The sequence below is a fragment of the Scyliorhinus canicula genome, chromosome 15, assembly GCF_902713615.1.
Source record: "Scyliorhinus canicula chromosome 15, sScyCan1.1, whole genome shotgun sequence".
NCBI classification, from domain to species: domain Eukaryota; kingdom Metazoa; phylum Chordata; class Chondrichthyes; order Carcharhiniformes; family Scyliorhinidae; genus Scyliorhinus; species Scyliorhinus canicula.
Window position 1 is genome coordinate 77,991,153 of NC_052160.1, and position 24,069 is coordinate 78,015,221.

The 24,069-nt window shown below is 51.0% G+C and overlaps 1 protein-coding gene across 1 annotated transcript in view; it reads right to left on the reverse strand.

Moving 5' to 3' along the window:
* The window catches only part of LOC119978372 (lysine-specific demethylase 5B-like), a 425,856-nt gene that overhangs the window by 11,037 nt on the left and 390,750 nt on the right, over positions 1–24,069 (reverse strand). Inside the window, exons 21-22 of the mRNA XM_038819962.1 lie at positions 13,736–13,956; positions 12,081–12,407 (exon numbers count right to left, since the gene is read on the reverse strand). Of these exons, the coding sequence (XP_038675890.1) occupies positions 12,081–12,407; positions 13,736–13,956 (548 nt within the window). The remainder of the gene's footprint in view (positions 1–12,080; positions 12,408–13,735; positions 13,957–24,069) is intronic.

Consider the following 24,069-nt stretch of genomic DNA (forward strand, 5'->3'; position numbering starts at 1 on the left):
GTTTGTTGACCAATGATGTAGGTGGTAGCTCCCGTGTCCATCTCCATCACCAGGGGGCGTCCAATCACCTGTAGTGTGACCCACCTTTGGGGCCGTGATGCAGTTTAGCTGCATCATGTTGTCTTCCTCGGGTGGGGCCACATGAAAGGCCTGGCCCGGGATGATCTCATCGCCTGTCCTGGGCGGCACTCTCTCGACTGATTCTGGCCGCCCTGATTACCCGGTTTTCTCCGCCCACATGCCTGGCAATGCTGTCTGAATTCCCCCTTGTCCTCGGGGGAAGTGTCCCGCTGGTCTGTAGTGGCTTCCAAATACTGAGCCTGACTGTGGTATTGTACCTTTCGTTGTCATTTTGGAGATGACCTGGCCCTTCGGGCACTGACTGGGATATTGAGGAAGTCCAATATGGAAGTCGGGTCACACTATGGGCCCCACAGTGCATGGAACCTTGAGGATACGCGTCTTCACGTCATAGTGCTAACACAATGGCCCGCTGTAAATGCACTGTGGGCTCTGCCAACAGCTTTCTTTGTGTGACCACGTTATTGATTTTACACACAAGGCTATCCCTTAACATTTTGGATAGAGAGGTCCCGAGCTCGTAGTGTTCCGCCAGCCACCGGGTCAAGAATTCAGTCACTAACTCTCTCGGAGTTTGCACAACCGTGTTGAACCGGTACTGTTGCATAATAACTGATCCTTTGGACCATAATGGTTAGACACCAGTGCAACTAAGTCCTCAAATTACTTGGAATCTGGAGCAGCCGGGCAGGTAAGACTCTTTATAATATCGAAGGTCGGGGCCCTGCAAGCCATTAGCAGAATTATCTTTTGCTTGTTTTCTCCAGAAATGCCATTGGCCTGAAAAAAGTATCTCATATGTTCCACATATTGAGCCCAGTCTTCCAGGCCTGTGTCAAAGTCCTTCAGTTTACCAAACAGTTGCATTTTTGAAATTTAGTTCCTCATGCTGCTGCACGGCAGTCTTCCGGAGCAGTTGGACGGCCTGAAGTAGAGTCCAGAGCTTCCTTTTTCCTCGTAGCCAGTTTAATGACCAGGAAGCCAATGTTAGGAACGGCATAGGATTTATTTAACAGAAAATAAAGTCTGTCCACGGTAGTAGCTATTTACAATTCACAGTCCCCGTTGGGATAAACAACATGTTGGTACCTGCCCAGGCTGGCTTTTATGCTCCGTCTTACGATCCCCAGCTGAGTGGTCCTCTGCCCACTACCGGCGAAGCTCGTATTCCACGAGCCCCACGGGGAGATTGATTATGGTTTCCCCTTGGACTTCGGGGTGTGGGGGGTTATGACACAATCAAACCAGTTTTATTTGAACAAGGGCGTAACATTTGCAATTCTCTAGTCCTCGGGCACCTCCCCTTAGTCGAGAAAGATCATGGCTAGCGACCCTGCAATTTCCATTCTCACTCCCTTCAATATCATAGTATGCATCTCATTCGATCCTGGTGCTTTGTCAACTTTCAGTGCCGACAATCTATTCAACACTCTCTCCTTATCTATTTCTAATCCTTCTAAGGTCAGAATTGCTTCGTCTGTCACTATGTCCTGGGTAGCAATGACCTCCTTGGTAAAGACAGATGCAAAGTATTCTTTTAATACATCAGCCATGCTCCCTGCCTCCATGTGTAAGTTTCATTTGGATCCCTAATTGGCGGTACTCTTACTTTTACCACCCTTTTACTATCTATATGCCCATAAAGACTTTGGGATTCCCCTTTATGTTGGCTGTCAGTCTTTTTTCAAAATCCCTCTTTGCTTCTCTAATGTGCTGTTTCACCTCCCCTCTGAGCCTTCTGTATTCCTCTTGGTTATCAACTGTATTTTCTAGCTGACACCAGTCATAAGCATACTTTTTCTTCCTTTTCTTAATTTCTAGCTCATTCCCATCCAGGGAGCTCTGGATTTGTTTGCCCTACTTTCTCAAGGGCAATGAGGGATGGACAACAAATACTGGCCTTGTCAATGATGCTCACATCCCATAAAAATAAAATTTGAAAAGTACGACACAAAAGAATAATATGTAAGGTAAGAATAAAGGAAATTAGCAGTAATACATTGGCATGAATGGGAGATTGGTTAAGACATGATTTGTTAAGAAAGTAGGGATAAATGTGACATTTTCAAGTTGGCAGGTTTTAACTAATGGAGTGACGCAAGGACCATCTATTAACGAACTATATTAATGACTTAGATAAGACTAAGAGTACTGTATCCAAGGAACACTGAAAGTTGCCGTACAGATACAGAAAACAATTAAGGCAGCAAATGGCATATTTTATTTTATTGCAAGTGGATTGGAGCACATAAATAATGCAATCTTGCTGCAGTTTTGTCGGGTTTTGCCGTACCTGGAGTACCATGCAAAATTTGGTCTCCACATCTAAGGATACATCTGAAGCAGTTCAGAGAAAGTTCATTCGGCTGGGCCCAGGAATGAAGGGGTCGTATTATGAGGAAAGGTCGATCAGTGTTGACCTATACTCCCTGGAGTTTATAAGAACAAAAGGTAATCTTTTTTTTTAATAAATTTAGATTACCCAATTATTTTTTCCAATTAAGGGGCAATTTAGTGTGGCCAATCCACCTACCCTGCACATTTTTTTGGGTTGTGGGGGCTAAACCCACGCAGACACGGGGAGAATGTGCAAACTCCACACGGACAGTGACCCAGAGCCGGGATCGAACCTGGGACCTCAGCGCCGTGAGGCGGTTGTGCTAACCACTAGGCCACCGTGCTGCCCTACAAAAGGTAATCTTAATGAAATTTAAGATTCTGAGGGGGTTTGACAGGATAGATTCTGGGAGGAAATTTGCCCTGAAAGGGAATCTAGAACTCTGGGAAAGTTTTGTAATAAGGAGTCTCCCTTTGCAGCCCGAAATGAGGAGGAAATTCATCTCTCAGAGGGTTGTTAGTCTTTAGAATTCTCCACCCCAGAAAGAAGTAGGGGCTCGGTCATTGCACATATTCAAGGCTGTTAGACAGATTTTTGATCTACAATGGATGAAGAGTTATGGGGAGCAGGCCGTAATCAAATCAGCCATGACCTTATTGAATGGCAGAACAAGCTCAATGGGCCAAATGGTCTACTCGTGCTCCTATTTCTCATGATAATTTGTTTTTCCAATCTTTACATTGAACTCAATTGCATAATAGCTATTTCTCTACTATTCTCCTGCTCTGTCATGGTCTCAAACCTAGCAGTTCTCAGGCATTAATTTAAATGGGATGATGTAGTTGTCACTTGACCCAAAAACAATCTTACATCTCCACATTGCTGGTACAGCTGGATTTTGCAGTTTGTCTTCCTCTCACTGAAGAATGAACAAACGCAAAAAAAACACTTAATGGGAATAGAAGTCACTCAATAAAAGGATGTGTTTTTGAGAGACGCATTACAGAGCAACTAAAATAAGGGATGTTCAAAGAGCCAGCATTGGAGGGGTTCGGATATCACGGGCGAAATTCTCCGATGTCCATCGCGATGCCCTTGACCGGCGGGCAAAAACGGCGCTGGTGACTCAGGCGTCGGGGCCCGCTTAACAGCTCGAAGTCTCCGGTCCCGAAAGGGCCAGCAGCAGAGTAACGCTGTACGCGTCGGTTTCACCCGCTGCGGAAGTGGCGCGTCGGTTGACGTCGGGCGACATCATCAACGCCGCCTGGCGAAACATGACATAAATAGCGCCCCCCCCCCGCAAGAACTCCAATCATGGCTTGGCGCCACTCAGCCCCGAGGTTCCAGGATAGCGACCTACAGGCGCTCCTGGACGCTGTTGAAGAGAGGAGGGAGGACCTTTATCCTGGAAATGGTCGCAGGGTCGCCCCACGCCTCAGAAAGCGCCTGTGGAGGGATGTGTCAGAGGCCGTCAGTTCTGTGGGTTTTACCCCGAGGACAGGCACCCAGTGCCACAAGAAGATAAACAACCTCATCAGGGCAGCCAGGGTGAGTCCCCCTCCCCGTGACCCTGACCTTGACCGTCACCCTGAACTTGACCTTCACCCTGAACTTGACACCGACCTTGACAGTCACCCCGACCTTGACCGTCACCCTGAACTTGACCTTCACCCTGAACTTGACCTTCGCCCTGAACTTGACACCGACCTTGACAGTCACCCCGACCTTGACCTTCACCCTGAACTTGACCTTCACCCTAATTTGGTCACTAACTCGTGTCGTGACCTCTGCCAGGGGATATGGGGTGGTGACTCATATGGACCGACCTGAGGACATTGGGCTGATTATTCCTGCACTGCTGACGAGTCCTTGGAGTGGGGCCCGTGGCGCTTAACCTCTGACACCGGCTGGTGTCTGTCTCCTTCCTAGTCCAGGGAACAGGTTGTCCCAACTCTCCTGCATGGCATTCAGCAGTGTCTCAAGCTCTACAGCTGCGAATGTCGGTGCAACTCTTTATGGTACCATCTTCCTGGCTGCAATGAAAGTGTGTGGGGAGAGGAATGCTTATATGCAGCACAAACTATTCAAGCTCTCGGGTGCCAATCAGGACAGCACCAAATTCAATGTTTGCTTTTGTTAGATTAGCACGAGTTCCACTGGGCACCGGTGCTGGCCCCTTTGCACGTCCTGAAAGGCTTCGACACTGGCGCTGCTATCAGGACAGTACAGCAACATCAATTCAGTCCCAGCATCTGCTCTTAGTCTCCAGGACGAAGATTACAGGCCAATTTATATTAATAAGGGAAGTGAATGCACTTCTGCCATAATCGTGGACGACACATAAATTAGTGTGATGGCACAAGTCTACAGAGGAATATGGACAGATTAAGTGAGTTGGCAAAAACATGGCAGATGGAATATAAATAAAGAAAATGTGAAGTTCTGCACTATGGTAGGAAGAATAAAGGAGCTGCATATTATTAACATGGAGAAAGAGTGCTGAAAGCTGCAGAACCGTTGGATTTGGGGGTCTCCAAGCATAAATGAAAAAAAGCTAGCATGCAGTTCACTAGATAATTAGGAAGGCAAATGGAATATTGGTCTCGTGTCTAACACTGTTGTTTCTACCTCTGCTACCCCCCCCCCCCCCTCCAACAGGACAAGCGATCTTACAACAGGAAGTGTCAGAGGAATGGAGGGGGCGTTGCGGATGAGAGACCGCTTACAACGCACGAGGAAAGGGCCCTGGAAATGGCAGGCGGACCTGAGGACCGGGAGGTTTCCGAGGCAGAGGTCGGGGGCCTGCCAGCAAGTGAGCCACCCACAGCCCTTCCCCCTCTCCCATATCCACCCTCCCCCATATCCCCTCTCCCCATAACCCCCGATCACTGCCTGAGTGTCTAACCATGCATGCTGTTTTGTGTATTGCAGGACCAGACATCGAGGCACCCGTCCCCGCGGATGCCGACCACCCGCAGGATGCCCCAGGGCGGCCACGGAAGAGGGAGCGACCCGGCCCCTCTGGCCTGCAACGCCCGCAGGATGCCCCAGGGCGGCCACGGGAGAGGGAGCGACCCGGCCCCTCTGGCCTGCCACGCCTCCAGGCCCCCCCAGGGTGGGAGAGACGTGCAGCTAAAGGCAGACGACGCCCGCGTCTCGTGCGGCTTCCGCGACGCAGGCTTCAGAGACGCAGCGATAAAGGGTGCAGCCAGAGGCCCCCGTCGCACCTGAGCATGGACACGCCTATCCAGGACACTGCCACCCATGACACTGGACTGACTGAGCGGATGGGTGAACACCAGGGGACCATGGATTCGGACTCTGAGGATGCGCACATCACAACGGCACAGCTGTCTCCAACACCCTCCACCATCGCAGAGACACTCGCCCCGGCTGGGCTTTTTAGTGATGAGTCATCTGGTTCACACAACACTGTCGTCCCGGTACAGCAGGTGGAAGTAGGAGCAGCAGAGGGGCCGGGAGGTCGGTGGGCATCCTGGCCCAAGCAAACATCTGCCGCCCAGACGGGTTCCGGGTTCCTGGAGTTAACACACCCACCCATAGACCCGAAGCATTCACCAAACCTGGGTCGATGGAAGAGGGTGACGGCCGGCTTGCAGCGGCTGCAGACGCAGGTGGAGAAGTCCACCCGTGTCCAGGAGCAGGAAGTCGTGCCGGTCATGCGTGCCACCCAGGCCGAAACCGCACTGGAGTCCGCGGTGGAGGCAATGGGTGCAACGGTGTTCGACATGGGTCGCAGTATGCAAGGTCTGGGGCTGTCCATGCAGGCGGCGTCCGTGTCCCAGGACGTGACTTCCCACTCACAGGAAGCCATGAGCCATACCCAGCGGCAGATGGCAGAGGCGCTCAAAGTTGTGGCCCTGTCTCAGCAGGCCATGGCCCAGTCTCAGCAAGCCATCGCTGAGGGCATCGGTGCCATTGTCCACCACCTCACCGGCGTCGCCAAAAACCAAACAGGGATGGTCAACTCCCCGAGCTCCATGGCTGCAGATCTGAGGACCCTTGTCGATACCAGCACGGGCCTCCAGGACTGGCAGCGCCAGGTGTCGGGGGAGCGTCGGATGGCCGGTCCGTTCGCACCCCCGACCCATGTAGAGGCCCGGGGGCCATCGGGCACCCCGAGGGAGGAGGAGGTGCTGTGCTCTGTCCCGGGTCCCCTTGTAGGGGAGGTCCCGGAACACCGCGCCACTTCGGACTCCCCCCCTTCCGTCCCAGGTGCATCTGGTGGGCAGCGGGTAGGACAGGCTGGCAGCTCGCCATCCCAGTCGCCCGAGCCGCAGCCTGTCTCATCTAGGCCGGGCCGACCCAGGAAACGTCCGCTAAAGGGATCCCGAGTCACAGGGCATGAATCGCAGGAGTCCACCTCCAGTCCTTCTGTACCGTCTGGGGAACCACCTAGGCGTAGTACGACCAAAAAATTAGACACGTAGTAAGTTGGCACGGGTGAAGGGCACAGACTAGTTTCAGGGGCTAGGGCACATGTATGGACTTTCTGTTATTAAATTCACTTACGCACCTACAGAAGCTGCCTTTGTGTTCTGTCCGAAGCGTGCGGGGGTGTCATGTAGGTTGAGCGCCAGTGTGTGTGGCAGGGTCTGATGTTGGCCTCAGGTGAGTGTGCCCCCCCTTCACCTGGCCCGCCCTCTCAATCCCTCTGGGCAGAGGATGTGACCGTGCGCTGCAGTGTGACGGCCGCATGCAGGGATGGTCCGGAAGGATGGTGGTACTGTGGCCATGGGTCAGACATTGTACAACGATGTGGAGCCAGGAGCTCATCGCAGTGCGTGACGTCATCATCCTCCATGGACTGCAATAGACACGTTTCCACTGGCAACCGTGTGATCACGGCCCATTGTGTCGCAGGTGGATGTGCAATGGAGGGGTGTTGTGCATTCAGGTGGGGTGGAAATGGTTGGGGAGGTGTTGGGTGTTGGTGCAGGGTGGGTGAGGGGGGAGTGAGGGTGTTGGGTGGGTGAGGGGGGAGTGAGGGTGTTGGTGTTGGGTGGGTGAGGGTGGTCGGATGTCGCCATGGTGTGCGGAACGTGGCCATACTCGCCGATTCGCACCCACCCTAGTCTGTGAACCGGGCGGCTATCAGCCTGTCCCGTGCTCGCTGGCCCAGACGCTAATGTTGGGCAGCCACCTGCCAATGTCCTGCCCGCCTGCCCTGACAATGGTTATTGCCCCCATCTCCCTCGTCTGGGGAGGTCAGCGCCTCTTCCTCCCGCTCCTCCACTCCCCCCTCCTCTGGCTGCGGCACATCACCCCTCTGCTGGGCGTTGTTGTGCAGGATACAACACACCACAATGATGTGGCCGATCCTATCTGGCGGGTACTGGAGGGCCCCCCAGATATGTCCAGGCACCTGAATCGCGACTTGAGGATCCCAAAGCACCTCTCAATTAGACCCCTGGTCGCTGCATGGGCATCGTTGTAGCTGTTGTCCGCGTTACTCTGTGGCCTCCGTATAGGCGTCATCAGCCACGACCGCAACGGGTAACCCCTGTCGCCCAGCAACCAGCCCCTCAGCCGGGGGTGGCGTCCCTCGAACATTCCAGGGATGTACGACCGCGGCAACACGTATGAGTCATGAACACTTCCCGGGTACCGGGCGCAGACGTGCATGATAATCATGCGGTGGTCGCAGACCACTTGGGTGTTCATAGAATATGTCCCCTTCTTGTTGGTGAAGACGGCCCTGTTGTCTGCAGGTGGCCGCACGGCAATGTGCATCCCATCGATCAACCCCTGGACCATGGGAAAACCAACCATGGCAGAGAACCCCACAGCCCGGGCATCCTGGTTTGCCTGGTCCATGGGGAAGCGGATGTAGCTGTCCGCAATAGCATATAGGGCATCTGTCACTGCCCGGATACATCGGTGCACCGATGCCTGTGAGATGCCGGACAGGTCCCCACTCGGCGCCTGGAATGAGACCGTGGCATAAAAGTTGAGGGCCACAGTAACCTTGACAAACACGGGGAGAGGGTGACCTCCCCCAGTGCCACGTGGTGCCAGGTGTGCCATCAGGTTGCATATGTGTGCCACGGTTTCAGGGCTCATCCGGAGTCTCATCCTGCATGCCCGGTCTGTGAGTTCCAGGTACGATGAACGGGGCCGGTACACACGGGGCCTCCTCGGACGTCTCCGTCGCTGTGCCGCCACAACATCCTCCACCCTCTCCTCGTTCTCCTCCTCCTCCTCCTGTTGGGCGGGTGGCCCTCCAGCATGGGCACCTGCCGCCTGCGCCGCCTCTCTGCCACGCTCCTCCTGCTCCTCCAGGTCGACGTGTACAATAGCGGATGCAGCCACGGCAGCCAACATCGCAGGCTGAACAGAAAACATGATTGCCTGCGGGGGGGGGGGGGGAAACAACATGTAATCCTTGCCCTTATCACCGCCCCCCCCCCCCCCCCCCCCCCCCCCATCCCCCCCAACACAACCCACCGGCACTCGAAGTAAGTAATTTCTCTCTCTTCACAACCCCCCCCCCCCCCAAAACCAACCGGCACTTGAAGACTTGAAGTAAGTAATTTCTCTCTCTCTCTTCACAACCCCCCCCAACCCACCGGCACTCGAAGTAAGTCTCTCTCTTCACAACCCCCCCCCCCCCCCCCCCCCAACACTCGAAGTAAGTAATTTTTCTCTCTCTCCCCAACACCCCCCCACCCCCCCGGCACTCGAAGTAAGTAATGTCTCTCTCTCTCTTCGCAACACCCCCCCCCCAACCCAATGGCACTCGAAGTAAGTAATTTCTCTCTCTCTCTCTTCACAACCACCCCCCCCCACCCCCCCCCCCCCAAACCCACCGGCACTCGAAGTAGGTAATTTCTCTTTCTCCCTGGCTTGTCACCCACCTCCAAGCTGAACGGCGTCAACCATCATCAATGGTTTTTTTTTTAATATAATTTTTATTGGAATTTTTTACAGAAAATATAAAACATAACGACAAACAATGAAATGCAACAAAATAACCCATAATAACTGTGACACCCCCAGACCGTATCGGCGCATGTATCACATCCCCCCACCCCCCCAACCCTAATGAACAACAAAAGAACTTTAAAAATATTAAAATTAAATAAACAAACATAGTCATTGTCGGCCCCCCCCCCCCTTTTCCCTCCCCTTTTCCCTCCCCGGGTTGCTGCTGCTGCTGTCCCCGTACCCTATCGTTGAGCCAGAAAGTCGAGAAAAGGCTGCCACCGTCTAAAGAACCCTTGTACCGACCCTCTCAGGGCGAATTTGACCTTCTCTAGCTTAATGAAACCCGCCATGTCATTGATCCAGGTCTCCACGCTTGGGGGCCTCGCATCCTTCCATTGTAGCAAGATCCTTCGCCGGGCTACTAGGGACACAAAGGCCAGCACACCGGCCTCTTTCGCCTCCTGCACTCCCGGCTCCACCCCAACCCCAAAAATCGCGAGTCCCCATCCTGGCTTGACCCTGGATCCCACCACCCTCGACACCGTCCTCGCCACCCCCTTTCAGAACTCCTCCAGTGCCGGGCATGCCCAGAACATATGGGCATCGTTCGCTGGACTCCCCGAGCACCTGACACACCTGTCCTCACCCCCAAAGAACCTACTCATCCTCGTCCCAGTCATGTGGGCCCGGTGCAGCACCTTGAATTGGATGAGGCTAAGCCGCGCACACGAGGAGGAAGAATTAACCCTCTCCAGGGCATCAGCCCATGTCCCGTCTTCAATCTGTTCCCCCAGTTCCCCCTCCCACTTCGTTTTCAGCTCCTCTACTGACGCCTCCTCCGCCTCCTGCATAACCTTGTAAATATCAGATATCTTCCCCTCTCCAACCCAGACCCCCGAAAGCACCCTGTCGCTCACCCCCCTCGCGGGAAGCAAAGGGAATCCCTCCACCTGCCGCCTAGCAAATGCCTTTACCTGCAGATACCTGAACATGCTCCCCGGGGGGAGCCCAAATTTCTCCTCCAACTCCCCCAGGCTCGCAAACCTCCCATCAATAAACAGGTCCCTCAGCTGTCTGATGCCCGCTCTGTGCCAACCCTGAAATCCCCCATCAATGTTCCCCGGGACGAACCTATGGTTCCCCCTTAACGGAGCCTCCATCGAGCCCCCCACTTCTCCCCTATGTCGCCTCCACTGCCCCCAAATCTTGAGGGTAGCCACCACCACCGGACTCGTGGTATACCTCGTAGGAGGGAACGGCCACGGCGCCGTTACCAGGGCCCCCAGGCTTGTATCGCCACAGGACGCCCTCTCCATCCGTTTCCATGCTGCCCTCTCCCCCTCCATTACCCACTTGCGCACCATCGACACATTGGCCGCCCAATAATACCCCGAGAGATTGGGTAACGCCAGCCCCCCACCATCTCTACCCCGCTCCAAGAAGACCCTCTTAACCCTCGGAGTCCCATGCGCCCAAACAAAGCTCATGATGCTGCTAGTCACCCTTCTAAAAAAGGCCCTAGGGATAAAGATGGGCAAACACTGAAAAAGGAACAAGAACCTCGGGAGAACCGTCATTTTGACGGACTGCACTCTACCCGCCAACGATAGCGGCACCATGTCCCACCTTTTAAATTCCTCTTCCATCTGCTCCACCAGCCTGGTAAAATTAAGCTTATGGAGAGTCCCCCAACTCCTGGCCACCTGCACCCCCAGGTATCTGAAACTCTTCACTGCCCTCTTAAATGGGAGTCTCCCAATTCCCTCCTCCTGATCACCCGGGTGTACTACAAATACCTCACTCTTGCCTAAATTTAACTTATAGCCCGAGAAGCCCCCAAATTCCGCTAACAGCTCCATCACCCCCGGCATTCCCCCCTCTGGATCCGCCACATACAACAGCAGGTCGTCCGCATACAGTGATACACGATGTTCCTCCCCACCCCGCACCAGACCCCTCCATCTCCCTGACTCCCTCAACGCCATAGCCAAAGGTTCAATCGCCAGTGCAAAGAGCAAGGGGGACAGGGGGCACCCCTGCCTGGTCCCACGGTAGAGCCTAAAGTACTCCGATCTCCTTCCATTGGTAACTACACTCGCCATCGGAGCCGCGTAGAGCAGCCTCACCCATTTGATGAATCCCTCCCCGAATCCGAACCGCTCCAGCACCTAACCATCATCAATGGTTGACGCCGTTATAAACCTACTTTGATTTTCGCCGACGTGGCTTTGGCCCATCCGGGCCGGAGAATAATGAAGCCTCATTAAACAATGGCATCCCGCCGGCGCCAGCCGTTCTCCGAGGCGAACGGCGGGATTTGCAGAACGCTGACTTATGGTGGGTGGGAAAATTCTGAACATGGCGGGAGCGGGATTATCGGCGGCCCCGGGCGATTCTCCGACCCTGCGTGGGGTTGGAGAATTTCGCCCCTCATCTCAGAGTTGGAGAAGATTACAGAATTGCGGAGGGGTGAGGCCATGGAAGGATTTGAATCAATGTAGGTTAAAGAGCACAGGGGTAACAGACATGGAGCAAATTAGGACACAGGGAGTATTGGATTACCTCAAATTAATGCAGGGCAGAAAGTGGGTGGCCAGCCAAGACTACATTGGGAATTAGAATTAATCAATTAATCACACAGAAAAAGAAAAAGCTGATAAAAATAATGAGATTCCATTTAAGTTTATATGAACAAAAACTGTTGAATACTGACCTCATCTCCCTCTGGCTGTTGACAGTTTTCTGCAGGGCAGATTGCATCCTCATCTTCAGAGTCCTCTGGCTCAGAACATGGAGGTTCCATTATCACTGCCAGTGCCTCATGAGGCTGTAGACATTCCAAATACTTCTCTGCTTCTATTCTCATCATGCTCAGATCTTTTGATTTTTCTTGGTTTAATTTGAGATTTCTCTTTTTTGGGTTGTTCAGTTTTTTTAATTTTTCTCTCTTTTCACCCACTGAACCATCTTTTTCAAGCCGTCTTTTCTTTTTCTCACAGTTTCCTTCTCTTTTAATTGGCTTTAAACAACAACCTTCCCCCTGAAACATAACAGAGAATTCAATCAACTCCATTGGGCAGAAAAATGCTGCCAACTTCGTAGATCTTTTTTGTTATTACTGTGCATGTGTCTCTGATTACTGGTGAGTTTTTGTGATTGCCATCTCCTGTAAGTATTTTCTGAACTATTTATATTAACCAAGTGCAATATTTAGGTTTCCAAAATTTCATTTTGTGACTATTTATGATTTCTGAAATGAATTCATCATTTAACAGGAATAAAGTCAACACCTTAGGTCATTTGACATGTCTGGAACACTGCAAACTTCCCAGCACAGTTTCCTCTGTTAGCCAGGAAGATTTAAAAATATTCATTTATCACAGGTCAATTTCTACCTTGATGGAGTTTGTGAGTTCTTTATGTTTTGTATTGTGAACTATTGGAGCCACTATTAACGAAATGAAAATCGCTTATTGTCACGAGTAGGCTTCAATGAAGTTACTGTGAAAAGCCCGTAGTCGCCACATTCCGGCGCCTGTTCGGGGAGGCTGTTACGGGAATCGAACCGTGCTGCTGGCCTGCTTGGTCTGCTTTCAAAGCCAGCTATTTAGCCTTTGCCATGTGTCCATCTGCCAGTTATGTAAAGATGATGGTAATGTACGAAAGTTGAAAGCTGCAGCATCTCCTTGGAAAAGTAGCAATCCCATAAAACTGCACAGATGTTATCAGCCTGAATTATGCGCAGAGCACATTGGAAAGAATGATGATATACCAAGTAATTTGGTATCTGAGATAGCTAACTACACTGCTCCAGGAAATTAATATGAATGAGACCCTGGAGGGGTACAGCTGGCTCTCAGGGATGGGAGTCCCCTTGCTTGGATCGAGAGAACCCTGCAGGCAAACAAATCTTAATAGACTGGGTAGTCTCCAGCATTACTCCTGGACATAAGTTCAGGGGGTGCAATGACCTTTGCAACCTATCCTGTCTTGAGTGGGGGGGGGGGGTTCCACCAATGGGGGAAAATACATTCACTTTTGGAGCAAGCAGGAACGCTACCTGTGCTTGTCTTTCTGTACTTTGATTAGAAGACTAAAGTACGTTGTTGACAAGGGCAGACTTGACCAAAAGAACAGGCAAAAGCAAAACGGACACCTAGTCAGATGAGGCCTAGGATGCTCCATGTACTTTCCATCATATGCTGGTTTCCCCAATGTTTGATGAAATATTTGAAACAGTTGTCATTGAGGTAATCCTATCAAGAAAATACTCATTCATTCACAATTGTCAAAGACAATTTAAAACATGCATGCAGACGTTTCTGTCTGGCCAAATAACATTGCTATTGAATCTTTGCAGTTCCATACCTCAGCTGTGGAAGAACAGGTCTCTGCAATGCACTGCATGACCTCCACTGGTTCACAGTTCAGTAGTTCAGATCGTTGTTGGTGACCTTCCACTACAGAGTACTGCGCTACCCACAAGATCTGGTATATGTGCTGCATCTCAGGCAGTGAGACCTGCAGTAGAAGAGCCTCCATCATCAGTTCATCAAGTTGGGACCTCAAATCATCAGACAGGCACAACCCTGTAAGAGTAGATATTTACAAGAATACGTTTACTAGAAGTTCAGAGTTACAAGAGTTTTCAAAATATTTATTTACTAAACTTTCTCTGAGGCAGAAACTCTCGTATTATAAAAAGACTTAAGGAAAAAAATGAATGGCAATAATTTGTGGCAGATACTATAATTTAACACAATAAAATCAGCTCTATCAAGCACTAAATTTCTGCTCTCCAGTGAGGAATTAGTTCAGAGAATAATATTGGGATTGATATTTTTCATGAAAAGTGAAAAAAATGCAAGAGTGAAACAGAAGTTCAATAATGTGTGATCATGCAACCTATACAGAATCCAGAGCAATTCACATGAGGGGTTTGGTTTTGATAACGAATTCCACCATGAATTCACCCTGGGACTGTAACTTCCCTGTATCCATTTACAAAACTTTTCTAATAACAATTTACAAAATGAAAATTTCATGGGATGTGGATATCGCTGGATAGGTCATTTTAATTGCCAATCCATAATTGCTCTGGACGTGGTGAGCTACCTTTTTGAATCACATACACCCACAGTTCTGTTAAGGAGGGACTTCCAGGATTTTGACCCAGCAGCATAATAATCTAATAATAATCTTTTTATTGTCACAAGTAGGATTACATTAACACTGCAATGAAGTTACTGTGAAAAGCCCCTAGTCGCCACATGCCGGCGCCTGTTCGGATACATGGAGGGAGAATTAAGAATTCTCAGCTGGTTTGAACCTGTGCTGCTGGCCTTTTTCTGCATCACAAACCAGCTGTCTAACCCATTGAGCTAAACCAGCCCACTGAGCTGAACCAACATTGAAGGAATGGTGTTATATTTCTAAGTCAGGAGTGTGTGGCCCGGAGGTGAACTTCCAGCTGGTGGTGTTCCCATGCACCTGCTGCCTTTGTCCTTCCAGGTAATAAAGGTCGCAAATTTGGAAGGTACTGTTGGGTTGCTGCAGTGTATCTTGTAGATTGCAGGCACTGCTGCCATCCTGCATTGGTGATGGAGCAAGTGGATGGGTGTGTCAGTCAAGCAGGATGCTTTGTCCTGGATAGCATCGAGCTTCTTTGAGTGTAGTTGGAGCCGCACACATCCAAGCAAGTGTAAAGTATTCTATCACATTCCGGACCTGTAGATGGAAGTTTGGGGAGTCAGGAGGTGAATTACTCTCTGCAGAATTCCCAGTCTCTGACTGACATGTTCTTGTAGCCACAGTATTTGCATGGCTGGTCCTGTTCGGTTCCTGATCAATGGTAACCCATGTTGACAGTGGGGGATTTAGTGATGGTTATGCCATTGAATGTCAAGGGAGATGGTTGGATTATTTCTTGCCTGGGACTTTGTGGCATAAATGTTACTTGTCACTTTATTAGCCCTGGCCTGAATGTTTTCCAGGTGTTACTGCATAAGGGCACAGATTGCTTCAGCATCTGAGGGATCGTAAATGGTGCTGAACATTCATCAGCAAACATCCCATTTCCAAACTTATAGAACAGCACAGAACAGGCCCTTCGGCCCTCAATGTTGTGCCGAGTATTGTCCGAAACCAAGATCAAGCTATCCCACTCCCCGTCATTCTGGTGTGCTCCATGTGGCTATCCGATAACCGCTTTAAAGTTCCTAAAGTCTCCACTCTCACAGCAGGCAGTCCATTCCACACCCTAACCACTCTCTGAGTATGATGGAAGAAAAGTAATTGATGAAGCAGCTGAAGATGGTTGGACCAAGGACATTACCCTGAGGAACTTTTGCACTAATGTTCTGGGATTTTCTTCCTTAAAATTCATTTATGGGATGAGGGCATCGCTGGCTGGGCCATCTCAACAGTTGAAAATCCCTAGTTACCCTTGAGAAGGAGGTGGTGAGCTGTCTTCTTGAACCGCTGCAATCCATGTGGCATAGGTACACCCAGTGTGCTGTTAAGGAGGGAGTTCCAGGATTTTGACTGAACAACAGTGAAGGAATTATGATATATTTCTAAGTCAGGCTGGTGATTGGCTGCTGTGTTCTGTGTGTTCACTGGTCATCCTGTGTGTCAATCACTGCCTGTCTGTGCACCATCATACACCGGTGTGTATATTATGACAGTCCTGGATTTGCAAGGTGCTACTTAAGGAGTTTTGGTGAGATCCTTCAGTGCATCTTCTAGATAGCACATGTTGGTTCATGGAGGAGGGATTGAATGTTTGTCGAAGGGGTAGCAATCAAGCAGGCTGCTTTGTCCTGGATGGTGTTGTTCGATCTGCACTCATCCAGGCAAGTGGAGAATATACCATCACATTCAAGACTTGTTCCTTGTAGATGGTGACTTTGGGGAGTCAAGGTAGCATGGTGGCGGAGTGGTTAGCATTGCTACCTCACAGCACCAGGGACCTGGGTTCAATTCCGACTATGGCTTTTGCAGAGTTTGCACGTTCTCATTGTGTTTTGCATGGGTTTCCTCCCACAGTCCAAAGATGTGCAGGTTAGGTGGATTGGCAATGCTAAAAAAAATGTCCCTTAGTGTCCAGGGATGTACAGGTTAGGTTACAGGGCTAGAGCGGGGGAGTGGGCCCAGGTAGGGTGCTCTTTCAGAGAGCTGGTGCAGACTTGATGGTCCGAATGGCCTACTTCTGCACTGTAGGAATTCTATGATTCAGAAGGTGAGTTACTCATCGCAGGATTCCTAGCGTCTGACCTGCTCTTGTAGCCACAGTACGTGTGGCTAGTCCAGTTCAGGCTCTAGTCAATGGTAACCCCCAGGATGTTTGTGTGGAGTTGGCACTTTCTACTTGTGACTAGTTCGGTACAACATCGTGGGCCGAAGGGCCTGTACTGTGCTGTACAGTTCTATGTTCTAGAAACGAAGTAATTTCTCCAGACCCAGCCATGCAAGATCCGAACAAAGGCCTTGTTCCTCTGCATAAAGCCGGGTGTCTGAAGTTAAGTACAGGTTGTTGTAGTGTTAGGTTTAATTTAGCTTGTAGTGTTTTATGTTGGCATGTCAAAGTAATTCTTGTATGTAAATAAACTACCATTGAACTTGAACTTGTTTGGTCTTTGATCGATATCTGGTAAAGCCTTGTGGCGGTATCATTTGATACCTGGCGACTCTGAAAAGCAATATCGCCATTAATAACTATCAGTATCCAGTTAAAAAGAGCAACATTATTGGTGACTCCGGTGCGAATTGGCAACACAACTATTCACAATATATTTTAATGATTTGGATGAGGAAACAAAATGTAACATCTCAAAGTTCACAGATGATACCAAGTTTTGCTGAGGGGGCGGGGGGTGAACTCTGTCGAGGATGCAGTGATCCTACATCATGATCTGGAGAGGTTGGGTGAGTGGGCAAATCAATGGCAGATGCAGTATAATTTGGATAAGTGTGAGGTTATTCATTTTGGAAGCAAAAACAGAAAGGCAGATTACTACCTGAATGGTTGTAAATTGGGAGAGGGGGTGTGCAGCGGGACCTGGGTGTCCTTGTGCACCATTCGCTGAAGGTAAGCATGCAGGTGCAGCAGGCAGTAAAGAAGGCTAATGGTATGTTGGCCTTCATTGCGAGATGTTTCGAGTATAGGAGCAGGGATGTGTTGCTGCAATTATACAGGGACTTGGTGAGGCCACACCTAGAATATTATGTGTACTTTTGGTCTCCTTTTCTGAGCAAGGATGTTCCTGCTCTCGAGGGAGTGCAGCGAAGGTTTACCAGATTGATCCCAGGGATGGCGGGACCGTCATATGAGGAGAGATTGATGAGGTTGGGATTGTTCTCGCTGGAGTTCAGAAGAATAAGGGGGGGCTCTCATCGAGACTTATAAAATTCTCATAGGACTAGACAGGGTAGCTGCAGGGAAGATGTTCCCAATGATGGGTGTGTCCAGAACCGGGGTCACAGTCTGAGGATTCAGGGTAAACCATTTCAAAGAACAAAGAACAAAGACAATTGCAGCACAGGAACAGACCCTTCGGCTCTCCCAGCCTGCGCCGATTCAGATCCTTTATCTAAACCTGTCTCCTATTTTCCAAGGTCTACTTCCCTCTGTTCCCGCCCATTCATATACCTGTCTAGATGCATCTTAAATGGTGCATTCGTGCCTGCCTCTACCACCTCCGCTGGTAAAGCGTTCCAGGCACCCACCACCCTCTGCGTAAAAATGCACTGCATAATCTACTCAACCTTTCTTCATAGCTAGCACCCTCCATACCAGGCAACATCCTGGTGAACCTCCTCTGCACCCTCTCCAAAGCATCCACATCCTTCTGGTAATGTGACGACCAGAACTGCACGCAGTATTCCAAATGTGGCCGAACCAAAGTCCTATACAACTGTAACATGACCTGCCAACTCTTGTACTCAATACCCCGTCCGATGAAGGCAAGCATGCTGTATGCCTTCTTGACCACTCTATCAACCTGCGTTGCCACCTTCAGGGTACAATGGACCTGAACTCCCAGATCTCTCTGTACATCAATTTTTCCCAAGACCCTTCCATTGACCATATAGGTCCCTCAGTATCTTCTCCAACAGTTTTCCTACCAATGACGTCAAGCTCACAGGTCTATAATTCCCTGGATTATCCCTGCTACCCTTCTTAAACAAAGGGACAACATTAGCAATTCTCCAGTCCTCCGGGACCTCACCCGTGCTCAAGGATGCTGCAAAGATGTCTGTTAAGGCCCCACCTATTTCAACCTCCACTTCCCTTAGTAACCTGGGATAGATCCCATCCGGTCCTGGGGACTTGTCCACCTTAATGTCTTTTAGAATACCCAAAACTTCCCCCTTCCGTATGACAACTTGACCTAGAGTATTTAAACATCCATCCCTAGCCTCAACATCCGGCTTGTCCCTCTCCTTTGTGAATACCGATGCAAAGTACTCATTAAGGATCTCACCCATTTCCTCTGAGTCCACGCATAAATTCCCTCTTTTGTCTTTGAGTGGGCCAATCCTTTCTCTAGTTACCCTCTTGCTCCTTACATACGAATAAAAGGCTTTGGGATTTTCCTTAACCCTGTTAGCCAAAGATATTTCATGACCCCTTTTAGCCCTCTTTATTGCACATTTGAGACTTGTCCTACTTTCCCGATATTCCTCCAAAGCTTCATCAGTTTTGAGTTGCCTCGATCCTATGTATGCTTCCTTTTTCATCTTAGCTAGTCTCACAATTTCACCCGTCATCCATGGTTCCCTAATCTTGCCATTTCTATCTTTAATTTTCACAGGAACATGTCTGTCCTGCACTCTAATCAATCTTTCCTTAAAAGACTCCCACATTTCAAATGCGGATTTACCCGTAAACAGTTGCTCCCAATCCACATTCCCTAGCTTTTTGTTATACTCTGCCTTTCCCCAATTTAGTACTCTTCCTTTCGGACCACTCTTGTCCTTGTCCATGAGTATTCTAAAACTTACGGAATTGTGATCGCTATTACCAAAGTAATCACCGACTGAAACATCAACCACCTGGCCGGGATCATTCCCCAATACCAGGTCCAGTATGGCCCCTTCCCGAGTTGAACTATTTACATACTGCTCTAAAAAAACTCTCCTGGATGCTCCTTACAAACTCTGCTCCATCTACGCCTCCAACACTACACGAATCCCATTCAATGTTGGGGAAGTTAAAAAGTTTCGTACAGAAATAAGGCGACATTTCTTCACCCAAAGAGTGGTGAGCCTGTGGAACTCACTACCACAGGAAGTAGTTGATGCTAAAACATTGAATATATTCAAGAGGTGACTAGATATAGTACTTGGGGAGAATGGGATCAAAGACTATGGGGAGAATGGGATCAAAGACTATGGGGAGAAAGCAGGATTAGACTATTGGGTTGGATGATCAGCCATGATCGTGATAAGTGGCCTCTTCCTGCCCCTATCTTCTATGTATCTATGTACCATCGTGGAGGGGGCTTAATGTAAAGGTATTGCTGCAGGGTCTGAAGGTGGAAGGTCGCCACCTGGGTGCGAAGGCACATCAGCGCCTGGCCGCCCTCGCTAAGCGGGCGACTCAGAATCTCAGCAGCAACCCAGTGCAGTCTCGTGTCCTAGAAGAACTCTCCAAGCGTTCTCCGGATCTTTGTGACAAAGTCAGGGGGAGGGGTCAAAGTGACCAGCAGGAACCACAACATAGAGGCTATCAACTGGTTTATGACCAGAACTGGTCAGCATATCGGACAGCATTCGGAGCAGTCCTGTCCACCATCTCAAGCAAACAGTGACCTTGGTCTCCTGTCAGTTAGCCGGCCAGGATTCCTCAGCTGTACAAAGATGGACCCCCAAGTAGAGGAGGCTAGTCCTGCTCCAGGTGAAAGGCCTGAGCTCATGTGGGAGGGGGTCCATCAGCCATGGACCGACCAGGAATCCTGAACACCTGGCCTAGTTGATCCTGGCAGAGAATGCAGTGGAGTACACTGGCACTCTCACATTCTCTGCAGGTCAGTAGGGTCAGGGAACATGAGGAGCACGTCATCAGCGCAAGCCAAGGGGACCACCCTGATGCCTGGCCCGTGCAGAGTCCCGACGACCGCCTCCGCAGGAGGCGTAGGAAAGGCTTCACACAAATAGAATAAAGTTGGCCAGACAAGGGCAGCCCTGACACACTCCTCTCCCAAAGCGATGGGGCGCCATTAGGGACCCGTTAGCCTTAACGAGACACTCTGCGGCAGTGTACAGAAATCGGTTCCGGGCGACGAACCCGAATGCTTGCAGAGTCCACTCACAAACGCCTGCAAGCATCCTCACTGGATGGATCCGGAGAAAAGAAGCTGCAGAAGCTTCGAATTTGGGCCCTGACCTCCTCCGGATCTGAAATAAGGGACCCATCGTCGGCCAGCAGCGCAAGGAGATGCTCACGGCACCAGGCCTCTTTTCCAGCGAGTAGAAGGAGGAGCTGCGGTCCATGTCCGTGAGGATCTGGATCTGTGACCTCACGTACGCGCCATGGGACCGACAAGTTGCAGGTCCCACAGCGCGCCCTTCTGCTCTCCTGCCGCACAGCCAGGTCCTCATCGGGTCGACTGAGACTTGACTCCAGGTCGAGCACATCCTTCTAGATTCACTAGGTTAATCCCAGAGCTGAAGGGGTTGGATTATGAGGAGAGGTTGAGTAGACTGGGACTGTACTCGTTGGAATTTAGAAGGATGAGGGGGGATCTTATAGAAACATTTAAAATTATGAAGGGAATAGATAGGATAGATGCGGGCAGGTTGTTTCCACTGGCGGGTGACAGCAGAACTAGGGGGCATAGCCTCAAAATAAGGGGAAGTAGATTTAGGACTGAGTTTAGGAGGAACTTCTTCACCCAAAGGGTTGTGAATCTATGGAATTCCTTGCCCAGTGAAGCAGTTGAGGCTCCTTCATTACATGTTTTTAAGGTAAAGATAGATAGTTTTTTGAAGAATAAAGGGATTAAGGGTTATGGTGTTCGGGCCGGAAAGTGGAGCTGAGTCCACAAAAGATCAGCCATGATCTAATTGAATGGCGGAGCAGGCTCGAGGGGCCAGATGGCCTACTCCTGCTCCTAGTTCTTATGTTCTCCAACTCCTTAACCCTGTGTTTCCGCCTCTTTGTCAACCCACTCGCATACTCCTGACAGAGGGTACGCACTTGAGTCTTGCATACGTCCCATCATAGCCTCATGGGGATGAAGCCTCCCCGCTTCCTTCTCCAGCCGGTGCAGAAGCGATGTAAAGCCCAGGTACCACTCCTCCTCCAGCAGCAGATTGTTAGTGCCAGTATGCGAGACAGGGCGAGCCCCGCCCACACCAGACCAGGTGGTCCGAGCAACGCAACCTGCTGCACAGAGGCCATCGGGACAGATAAGCCCTTGAAACGCCTGCAGCACGGTAGCATTGTGGGCAGCACGGTAGCATTGTGGGCAGCACGGTAGCATTGTGGGTAGCACAATGGCTTCACAGCTCCAGGGTCGCAGGTTCGATTCCGGCTTGGGTCACTGTCTGTGCGGAGTCTGCATATCCTCCCCGTGTGTGTGTGGGTTTCCTCCGGGTGCTCCGGTTTCCTCCCACAGTCCAAAGATGTGCAGGTTAGGTGGATTGGCCATGATAAATTGCCCTTAGGGTCCAAAATTGCCCTTAGTGTTGGGTGGGGTTACTGTGTTATGGGGATAGGGTGGAGGTGTTTACCTTGGGTAGGGTGCTCTTTCCAAGAGCCAGTGCAGACTCGATGAATCGAATGGCCTCCTTCTGCACTGTAAATTCTATGATCTATGAAATGTAGAGGCAGTTGATGTTGGACGCTCCGACCCCAGGCCTCACGAAAGTGAAGATGCTGGAGTCAGGATGGAGAGTCGGCCAGACGTCAACAAAGCCAACCCGACCAGGATCCTTAACTCCACCACGGCACGAGAACCGCACTGGGTATTTGAGGCGGTCCTTTGTCCCAAGGGTGCAATTATAATCCCCCCCCTCCCAGGATGATGCACTTACCCGTGGCGATGGTGCCAGGATGAGTGGACACTTGCTCGAAGAAAGTAGTTTGCTGCTGGCCAGTCTGTGGAGCGCAGACATTCACAATGTGAAGTACATCTTGTGGACCGTCAAGTGCAGCAACTGGTCTGGCACTGGCTCCTTGACCGCCAAGATCTCCGGATGAAAATGTGGGGCCAACAAGATAGCCACCCCACCTAAACGTGAGGTTTAGTGACTCATGTAGACCTCCACCTCGTCACTCCAGGAGCCATGTGGCTTCATCTCCTGGAGCGGTGTGGATTTCTTGCAGGAAGCACACCGCATACTTCCCGTCCCGGAGGACCGAGAAGTTGTGGTACCTGCAGAGTGCATCCCTGCTGACGTTAATGTTGAGGCTGGCTCTGGTCACTTTCATGCCGGTAGTAAACCTTCACTGTCACCTTTTCAATGTTTGGAGGGAGCAGAGGAGCACGGGGTCCTCTGCTCCCTCAGGAGTCCGGCGATGAAAGATTTGAGCCAGCGCTGCTCAGTTGCGTCCACGTCTTCCGCCTCTTTAATGCAGGTGCGGGAAGACCAGATGAGCAGCGGCATGTCCGACCACTGGCGAGGGTTAGCTACACTCTATTTCGGCGGTGTACGTGCAGAAAATCCCGGTATTCCCCTCGGGGGATGAGGGAGTTCACCACCTCGCTGCAGATGGACCCAAAATCATCACCTGTGCCCCTCACCGAGCAGCCGTCCTCCTCCGGACAGTAGCCATCTGGGACCGAGTCCTCCACCACATTGAGTGTTGTGGACGGCATGGTCCCACCAACCAGCCGTGGGTCTGCCTCGATCCCACCCCAGGATCGTCGACAGACGGGTTCCTCCCGGGTTATCAGGCCAGAGGGAGGCGGCGGCTCAGACACACCCCCTCCTCCTCTTGCAATGCTGGGCCACCGGATAGATCTGGCAACAGTTTTGGAAAAAGCTCTGGAATGGAGATGGGGTGCATGGCATCGGAGGCTGGGGCGGAGAGGGGGGCCCTCCTCGCCGCAACCGACCAATGACCCTGAGGTCAGGGAACCGCCGTAGCCCTCAGGTGTTGTAAAAACGAACGCTTCTGGGGTGCAAAACTACACCGGCAGGACGCGCCCTCAGGGGTCACGCTCGCACCCGGCTCCGAGGCGTCCTGTTCAGGTGGCTGCAACAGCTCAGGAGCGAAACATGATTTAACCTTTTCTGTTCTCTTCCGGGGGGGGTGCGCTGTAATGTCGAGGGACAGGGGTTGAAGCACCACTCTCTCTGTACCGGGGAGGGGGAGGGTCATAATGTTTTACTCCCCTCCCTACAAGGAGTGGCGCCGCTTGCGGAGAGTGACCTGCGCTGAAGAAATCCCCATCCTCACATCAACCCCCTTCCCTCAACACTCTGCCCGTGTTCGTGATTTAGGTGTCTTTCGAGCCAGCGCGGGATCACATGCATCACTGACCTCCAGAGGTGCCAATGGGCCCGGGAGGAGACAGAGCGTTCGCGGTGCCAGGTGTGTCAATGGCCCCAGGCCGGAGTTCTGGGGCGCATTGTTTTCTAGGTTGATGGGGTCGGGGTATCCAGAGCCAATCCCCAGCTTGCCTTCTTTTGGGCTTTGCGGCCTGGTGGATGCCCTCTCTCCTCCACGCTGGCACCGATTGGCCAGTCGG